Genomic DNA, 10,070 nt, shown 5'->3' with positions numbered 1-10,070 from the left:
TAGCGGCGGTGTGTCCCATGGGCCGCAGATGACTGCCTCAAGGGCCGCATGCGGCCCACGTGCTTGAGACCCCTGCTTTACACGCTACAATCATAGATATAACCGTAGTCAGTTGAGAACGTCTAATACATTCCTGACCGATGGAACAGATTTCATTCAATTCCACCAAAAAAAAAAATCTTTTAGTTGACGGACTGCATTAGGTTCAGGGATTTGTGATTAGAGTAAGGCCTCATGCCCACAAATGTGTTTTTGCAGCCGCAATTCACCCGCAAATCTGCGCATGATTTGTAGACCCATTTATTTCTATGGGCCCATGCATTGGCCAGGAGCATGGACCGCAAAAAAGATAGGACATGCCATTATACGGGCTGCATTTGCGGTCCTGGCTCACTGAAACCAATGTGTGCACAGGCTGTGAATTGCGGGCGGCCCACGGATGACAGTCCGCGGCCATCCATGCCTCAATCACGGGCTGTGCATACGGCTGCGGTCGTGTGCATGAGGCCTTAGGATTCATACAGGGAAATGGGAAATTATATATATAAATCAATTTAATTTGCATGCAACAGTAGACGTGTGGTTTGTATGAACTTCTTAGGCTGGGTTCACACGACCTATTTTCAGACGTATACGAGGCATTTTTTGCCTCGTTTTACGTCTGAAAATACGTCTCAAATACGTTGTCAAACATCTGCCCATTACTTTCTATGGGTATAACGCTGTATTGTTTCCACGACGCGTAATTTTACGCGTCGTACGGCAATTACGACGCGTAAAATTACACCTCGTAAAAAGAAGTGCAGGACACTTCTTTGGACGTTTTTGGAGCTGTTTTCTCATAGACTCCAATGAAAACAGCTCCAAAAACGGACGTAGAAAACGCCGCGAAAAATGCATCGAAAAACCAGAGTTGCTCAAAAAACGTCTGAAAAGCAGGGGCTGTTTTCCCTTGAAAACAGCTCTGTATTTTCAGACGTTTTTGGTCACTACGTGTGCACATACCCTTACAGTTCTTCTGCATACATTGTTTGCATACGGTATTTGCTTGAGTAATCGTTTTGGTCAAAGTTTAATTTGTGTGTGATCTTTGCTTATAATCAGGGTTTGATGCTGTTGTATGAAGATAAATGGCCCATAGAAAATATTAGGCTTGCTTTCTTAAAAAATAATGATTTTGGTTGTGTAATAGCTGCTTGGGGCATGCACTATATCACATTTATCGAGGAAACATTGCATGGCCTCAGTTTCAATTTTTTTTGACAACACAAGTTCTGGTTGATGTAGAGGTTTGAGATTGTAACAATCATATTTTTTTTATTAATTCGATCGCTTGAGATTGCTTGTCTTTCCAGCCACCGATTCCACACCTCCTGCCATGTCTGCTAATACTAGCAGATGCCCGTTTATACGAGAGGATGTATTGCCGACAAGCGATACAATTTTTAAGTCATCATAAAAGATTTGATCAACGGCAAATAAGCAATTTCTTGCTGTTCACACAATGGCTGCACAAGATTACGCTGGCCAGTGATTATGAACTTTTATTCAATATCAGATATTCGGTCCATGTAAAAGGCCCTTAAAAGCTATGTACACCTTTGAAATAATGTGTTTGTTTTTTATTGTATTTATTTTTTTTTTTTAAATAAAAGTCTGTGTGCTTGGTGCAACTTCCTAAATACCGTTTGTTATAAGGTATTTTTTGAGATACAGCTGCTTTGTATCCTGTAAACAGAGCAGCTATTTCTTTACCTAATTCAGTCAGGTCAGAAACTCCACCTGTTACCGATCACATCTACGTTCACAACTTGGACATGATCGATAACAGGTGGCTCCTGCCTGGACCCACTGACATTGAACCAGTCAGCCCCACTGACCTCACAGTTTTAGGTCTCAACGCAAGAAATAGATTCTCTGTATACAGGATACAAAGCAGCTGTATCTCAAAAAGTAAAAATAATTTTAAATAAAAAGTATTTAGAAAGTTGCACCAAACACACTGATCATTAAAAAAAAAAAAAAAAAAAAAGTGTCTAATTCAGAGAGGTGTACATAGCCTTTAAAGGCTTATTCCGGTTGTAACAAGTTATCACCTATCCACAGGATAGATGATAACTGTCAGGGTATGTTCACATGGTGTGTTTTCAGCTGTTTTTCAGGCTGTAAACGTCCCAAAAAACGGCTGAGAAATCAGAAGCAGAACACCTCCAAACATCTGCCCATTGATTTCAATGGGAAAAACAGCGTTCTGTTTTCATAATATTCAGAGATGCTCTAGTGACTGGTATAGTGCCAAGGGACTGGAGCAGGCCAAATGTGGTTCCTATTTTCAAAAAGGGCTCTAGGTCTTCCCCGGGTAATTATAGACCAGTAAGCTTAACATCCATCGTGGGGAAAATGTTTGAGGGGCTATTGAGGGACTATATACAGAATTATGTGACAATAAATAGTATTATAAGTGACAGCCAGCATGGTTTTACTAAGGACAGAAGCTGTCAAACTAACCTGATCTGTTTTTATGAAGAGGTGAGCAGAAGCCTAGACAGAGGGGCCGCTGTGGATATAGTGTTTTTGGACTTTGCATTTGACACTGTCCCCCATAGGCACTTAATGGGTAAATTAAGAACTATAGGTTTAGAAAATATAGTTTGTAATTGGATTGAGAATTGGCTCAAGGACCGTATCCAGAGAGTTGTGGTCAATGATTCCTACTCTGAATGGTCCCCGGTAATAAGTGGTGTACCCCAGGGTTCAGTGCTGGGACCACTATTATTCAACTTATTTATTAATGACATAGAGGATGGGATTAATAGCACTATTTCTATTTTTGCAGATGACACCAAGCTATGTAATATAGTTCAGACTATGGAAGATGTTTGTGAATTGCAAGCGGATTTAAACAAACAGTGTTTGGGCATCCAGTTGTCAAATTAAGTTTAATGTAGATAAATGTAAAGTTATGCATCTGGGTACCAACAACCTGCATGCATCATATGTCCAAGGGGGAGCTACACTTGGGGGGTCACTTGTTGAGAAGGATCTGGGTGTACTTGTAAATCATAAACTAAATAACAGCATGCAGTGTCAATCAGCTGCTTCAAAGGCCAGCAGGATATTGTCGTGTATTAAAAGAGGCATGGACTCGCGGGACAGGGATGTAATATTGCCACTTTACAAAGTATTAGTGCGGCCTCATCTAGAATATGCAGTTCAGTTCTGGGCTCCAGTTCATAGAAAGGATGCCCTGGAGTTGGAAAAGATACAAAGAGCAACGAAGCTAATTAGGGGCATGGAGAATTTAAGTTATGAGGAAAGATTAAAAGAATTAAACCTATTTAGCCTTGAAAAAAGCCGACTAAGGCCTCATGCACACGACCGTAAAAACTCCCGTTATTACGGGTCGTAATTACGACCCGTAATAACGGGCTAATAGACTTCTATTGGCGACGGGTGCCTTCCCGTTTTCTCACGGGAAGGTGCCCGTGCCGTTGAAAAAGATAGAACATGTCCTATTTCAGGCCGTAATAACGGCACGGACAGTCCATAGAAGTCTATGGAGCTCTCGTAATGACGGGTGGCTACATGTGTGCACCCGTCATTACGGCAGCGTTGCTAAGCGACGTCAGTAAATAGTCACTGTCCAGGGAGCTGAAAGAGTTAACTGATCGGCAGTAACTCTTTCAGCACCCTGGACAGTGACTACCGATCAGTATAAACCTGTAAAAAATAAATATAAATAATATATAATATGAATAATAATAAAAGACGTTCATACTTACCAACTTCCTGCTTCCTCCAGTCCGGTCTCCCGCCCGTTGCCGTGGTGACGCGTCCCTCTCGACATCCGGCCCGACGTCCTGGATGACGTTTCAGGCCATGTGACCGCTGCAGCCAATCACAGGTCAATCACAGGCTGCAGCGGTCACATGGACTGCCGCGTCATCCAGGGATGTCGGGCTGGATGTGAAGAGAGGGACGCGTCACCAAGACAACGGCCGGGTAAGTATGAATTTCTTTAACTTTTATTACAGAAAAGGCTGTCCCTTCTCTCTATCCTGCACTGATAGAGAGAAGGGGCTGCCGATTAGTGCAGTGCTATTTTGCCGCCAAAAACGTGCTCGTAAATACGGGTGGAATACGTGTGACACCGGACCCATATTTACGGGCACGGGTTCGTAAATACTGGTGCAAAACGGGTGGAATACGTGTGACACCGGTCCCATATTTACGGGCACGGGTTCGTAAATACTGGTGCAAAATGGGTGGAATACGTGTGACACCGGACCCATATTTACGCCAGTATTTACGGGTGGGAAAAAATACGGTCGTGTGCATGAGGCCTAAGGGGGGACATGATTAATTTATGTGGGTAAATCACTGTTGGAGAGTTCTGTGTCGGACTTCGTACTATGGACCCTTCAACTGATTGAAACTCTTGATCTTATTCTATTTCACCTACAGTATACACAAGGCAAAAAAAAAACGTGTACAACGTGTGACTCACATAAGGAGGGGCCGTCACAATTCACAGCGTGTGTGACGACTTCTCTCTTTTAATGCTAGACTCCAGCATAGAGAGAACATTTCCTAAAAAGATTAGTAGTGTACATGTCAATATTTTATTGTGGCTCCTTTAAAAGGAGTTTTCCATGTCTTCCATTCAGGATTTTGTGTCGCTAACCTGTTCTTTTCCTTGCTGCGTCAATAACTAGATCTCAGATTAACCACTGGAGCCGGTATGTAACAGTCTGAACCTCTTCTTGAGTCAACGGTAAATAATTTGTGTCACTCAAATAGGCATCAGAACTTCCTATATGATGAAATTACATGAGCTGTTCCAGACAAATTACTTCAATATGAGAGACTGCTGGCAAGTAGGTACAATAGACTTCCAAACTCCCCACTTATGTATAATCAGGTAGGGGGAGCTATGATGAAAAAAAAAAAATTCTGCTGGAGGTCTTTAACCCCTTCCCCCTGCTTGCATTCTGGGCCCTAATGTCCAAGCCATTTTTTACATTGTCACATTCGAAGAGCTATAACTTTTTTATTTTTGCGTCGGCATAGCTGTATAAGGTCTTGTTTTTTGCGGGACGACTTGCAGTTTTTATCGGTACCATTTGAGAGTAGATGTGACTTTTTGATCACTTTATCACATTTTTTTTTTAAGTCAGGATTAACAGAAAACAGCAATTTTTCCATTGTTTTTTATTTTATTTTTTACGGCGTTCACAGTGCGGGTTAAATAATGTAACAGCTTTATAGTCGGGGTCGTTACGGACGCGGCGATACCAAATATGTGTAACTTTTTTGCTTTATTGTAGTTTTTTTTAATAGTAAAGCATTTTGTAAGGGGAAAAGGTGGGTTTTTCATTTTTTTTAAATTAACTTTATTAAACTTTTTTTACTTTTATACTAGTCCCACTAGGGGACTTCACTATCCTCCGATCGCTATTATAATACACTGCAATACTTTTGTATTGCAGTGTATTACTGCCTGTCCGTTTAAAACGGACAGGCATCTGCTAGGTCATGCCTGCGGCATGATCTAGCAGGCATTTGCTCCAGGCAGACCTGGGGGCCTTTATTAGACCCCCGGCTGCCATAGAAGACACAGACACTCGGCGATTTTATCGCCGGGTGTCGGTGGGATGAGAGGGAGCTCCCTCCCTCTCTCCAAAACCACTCCGATGCGGTGCACGCTATTGTGCACCGCATCTGAAGGGTTAAACGGGTGAGATCGATACTAATATCGATCTCACCCGGCAGAGCAGGGACGCTCCCAGCCCTCAGCTGCCTCTGGCAGCTGAGAGCAGGGAGATTTGACGGCTCCCTGCTCTGTTTACTTTATTCTACAGCAGCGCCGTGGAATAGGGGCGCTGTAGAATAAAGCCCATTAATGACCGCCGTGAAAAGGCTAATCGGCGGTCATTAAGGGGTTAAGTACCAAAATCTGAAAATATGACCCTTAGATCAAAAACCAGTTGTGCACCACTGAATATACAATCTACACAAAAATACAACATTAACAAGACATATACTTCTAAAATAAAACAAAATGTTTATTCCAAGCAAAGTTGACGCACACAAATGATTCAGTAGTTATTGCCGTAAAAATTAATTAAATAATAAGATGGGATAAATTAAACAAGACAGGAAAAGGGAGAGCATGGAACCACAAAAATATTTAACATCTGCATGCAAAAGCTACAGGGAGAAGACGTAAGAAAACAGAGGCAAGTATCTTGGATTCATTCTGAATGGAGACCACACTCTTCTATTCATGAGACAATTGACGAGTCCCATGATGAGGGTTCAAGCAATTTCAACCAGAGAGACCTTCCCAATTTGGTTAAAGGGTTGTACAGAAATTATTTTTTTTAAAACTACACCGCTGCTTTCTTCCAGAAACAGCACCACACCTGTCAATGGGTTGTGTCTGGTATTGCAGTTCAACACCATTGAAGTGAATAGGACTAAGCTGCAATACCACACAAAACCTGAAGCACAGGTGTGTCGCTGGTTTTGAAAGAAAGCAACGATGTTTTTCGAATCATGTACATGCCCTTTAAGGAGAAGTTGCAGGAACGTAGTTCAGAGTGCTATGTATGTTTGCAGTCAGATGCTGGTTCCAGAAGATGAGCAGCTTTCAAATAGTTCTTTTTTTGCATCTGTGTCTTCTAGGACAAATCTTATAATGCTTTATAAAATACCTTCTTTTGAAACCCGGTGTTTGTATATTGTGAAAAGAAGATCTCCTTTCAAGTCTGAAATGTTAATAAGGAACCAAAGTATAGTCAATGCAAAGAACTCATTAGAAATGCCCTATGTTTGTGTTAATGTAATCTGCGACAAAAACTCAAAAAAGGACACAACATTTACTTATTTAACCTCTAGACCTAGCTATGTACACGCATTTCAAAGCATTATTTAAAAGGTTGAAAAAAATTATTACAGCCATCTTCACACATCTCCGATACAGTATGATTCGTCAAATGCGGCAACTTCTATACTAGGCAGTAATCACGGACATCAATGCCAAATAGCTCCCAGTCCAGCGCCCTTCAGAGAATTAAGAACAGTCTACATTTCGATCTACAGTTCACTGATCTTTCTAAAGTGTAAACAAAACGTAATAACCGAGCATGATAACTGAATTGTGAGAACCATAGGCAGAATAGAGCTACATTTAACACCTTCGATAGAAAACCCCGGCAAACTTCTGATATTGTTAGGAATTGAAAGCCTTGATACCCACACTAATCAGCACCATTTGTTCTATATGTCCTTTTATGTTAGAAGTGTACCAGTCCGTTACAAAGGGATTAGTTAAATCAATATTGTATAAACTGCTGCCGGTATCGGAACAATATGTGCCCAAGGCAAAAAAAACACTAACGCGACATCAAGTCAAGCTAAACGAGTTAACACTTTTAGCATTAATGCGGTTTTCCCATCTCAAGGTGATGACATATCGCTAGGATATGCCATCACTTTCTGATCAGTGAGAGGGGTCCTCTGGGATACACCAGTCCTGAAAATAAGGGGCTGCAGTGAATGGTGGTGTGCTGCAATTCCCTGCCTTTAGGATGGCCAGGAACACCGTCCTGCGGAGAAAACAGTGAAGAGGCTGCAGCTCCATCATTCTCAGGATCGGTGGAGGTGCCAGAGGTTGGGACTTAGCCATATGCCATCACTTTAGGAGATGGATATAACCCTATAACGGCATGGTCAATACATGTGAATGATAACTATTATCATGCAAGTCAAATAATCATCTTTATTTGGGCACCTTGAAGGCAATCAAAAATCTCACGTCTCTCTGGACTTGTGGACAGCTTCAATAACACCATGAACCAAATGCATCGAGAACATGGAATTGGTCCAACACAAATGAAAACCATGCTTCCACCACCTACAGGTAACCAATACGAATATCACACTGACGGTGCTCAAGAATATGTGAACTAATGAATCTACATGGTTTTCTGGGACGTAGCAGTTTGTTCATATAAACATGGTCAAAACAGTATTAAAATACACATGACATAGAGCAAAGACAAGGAAAAGCTCTACAAAATAAAAAAGCAGTAAAAGAAGAATTGTGGAAAGCATCACCTGCGAAGAGTAAAAGCTTTGACGGTGCAAACTAACGAAAAGACAGTGCTGGAAATCTTTTAGAATAACAGATCATTCCCTTGATAGCAGCATCACAAGACCAAGCAAATAATCTACAACACTGACCTGGAATAATAAAATACCAGCAGCTGATATGTTTAGAGGGCGTCGAACCGCCACAATGAGTGGGAACTCAGAACTGTAGTTACTAGGCTGTTTGCCAAAGTTAAAGGCACATGTTCTCACAACGTTACTGCTTTTCACTGGTCTTTCTCAGAGTCCTGTTGATGTTACCAAGGTCAGCAATACTTCAATGAAGTCTCCAAGACCTAGGTCCAGCTTCCTGCTTGGAAGGTGGAACAGGAAAACAATGAGAGGACTAGGGCATATAATGCTGCCATATAGCAGGATACTAGAATTCCCTTTTGTCCATATGGGTACAAACACAATGACAGGAGTCAGACACGTGGAGCCTTCTATTTGACACAAGCTCCACCTTAAAGAGAGCTCCATTTACAATGCAAAGTTATAGTAGAAATCAGAGACTACTCATAATATACTACAGAGCCAAAGGGGGGCAGGGGGGGGGAGGGGGCATCAACTTTCTGAACTTTTAGTCAGGGACAGTAGTTCCGTTCCAGGAAATACTTAAATGTTGATTACGCTGCCCAACAGAAACAATACTCATCATAGGCACTTAAATCAGTAAATTCTAACAGTATTTTGAAAAAACCCTAAAAAACATTAAAGTATGCAAAAAAAAACAAAAAACAACAGATATACTGCATAGAAAATTGTTGTAACTTTGGCACAACTTCCCTTAATTTGACATTACAAGGCGTCAGAAGGATGCTAAGAGAATGATCAAATGACTTATTTTCCTTGGGTGTAATGTTAAGAGTACTTTCAGATTACAAAGTGTCCATATTAATTACAAAAAGAAAACCAAAGGCCACTGTTGGAAGAATCAACAAGCTCTTGAAATAGCATGGCAAAGGCAAGGACCGTCCTCGCTCCCTCCCTCAGCCCTTTCCCCACTGCAAAAATCAATAATAATGTAAGTTCTAGTTAAGACGTTTTCAATTAACTTCCCCGCCAACGATATGCCTTGTACATTATAAACCTGAACAGCTCTGACTGGGAGCATCAATTATTCACAGGGGTTGCCTGAATGCAAGCAACATAGGCACATTGCCCCCACCCCAAGACAGTGGTGAATCCAGGCAAAGGGTCAGTAAATGGAATATAAAGTAGCCAGCAAGAGATAAAAGCTCTGGTACTGACATGAGAGTTATTCAAGTATCGAGAAAAGGCCAGAAAACAAGAGCAGGCATCTTCAGAGGACGCAGACATATAAAATTATTCCCGTAATGCAGTCGAAATCCCAAACAGATGGGGATTTGAAAAGGCCACAGAGAGTTTTATCCTTCTTTCAGGATGCACAGCATGGGGGTGCCACCTCCTCTCCGTACTTTCACCGCCACGTCAAGCAGAGAACATACATTTCTGGTCTGTGTCTTCCCAGATTGACGTTGGTTTTGTCGATTATTGTCTCAGCTGTCGAATAGAGGAGGAGTGGCACTTATAAAATGTTAGGAGGGTTAACAGGGCATGGGGCATACTGGAGAAGGGTCTTGACTGGATGTTAACGGTTGCCTTTCATGGCTTCTTTTGCAGCCAGGATAAGAGGAGTCAGGCTGGACAGTGGTTTTGCAAGTTTCAAAAATGGGTGCTGCAAGACAGAAAAAAACAAAATATGTATAACCAATCTTAGACAAAAAACAGAAGTGGTATATTACACGAAGATGGAAGCTGGCACTATGTCTCTGCATACCCTTTTTATCAAATGCATCTAATGTTTAATCCAAAATCCACCAGTCGCCTCCATATCAAGATCAGTTTTCTGCATCAAAGGCTTTTTTTTTTTTTTTAAATATCGAATATAAATA

The 10,070-nt window shown here is 41.5% G+C and overlaps 1 protein-coding gene across 1 annotated transcript in view; it reads right to left on the bottom strand.

Annotated features, from left to right (window-relative positions):
• Nucleotides 1-6,044: 6,044 nt before the first annotated feature.
• Nucleotides 6,045-10,070, bottom strand: part of PAK2 (p21 (RAC1) activated kinase 2) — a 47,752-nt gene continuing 43,726 nt past the window's right edge. The window contains exon 15 of the mRNA XM_075861226.1: nt 6,045-9,853. Coding sequence (XP_075717341.1) covers nt 9,767-9,853 — 87 coding nt within the window. The 3' untranslated portion in view covers nt 6,045-9,766. The remainder of the gene's footprint in view (nt 9,854-10,070) is intronic.

Source organism: Rhinoderma darwinii, chromosome 4, assembly GCF_050947455.1.
Source record: "Rhinoderma darwinii isolate aRhiDar2 chromosome 4, aRhiDar2.hap1, whole genome shotgun sequence".
NCBI classification, from domain to species: Eukaryota; Metazoa; Chordata; class Amphibia; order Anura; family Rhinodermatidae; genus Rhinoderma; species Rhinoderma darwinii.
Note: the sequence above shows the minus strand (reverse complement) of the source record. Positions and strands in the feature narration are given on the sequence as shown.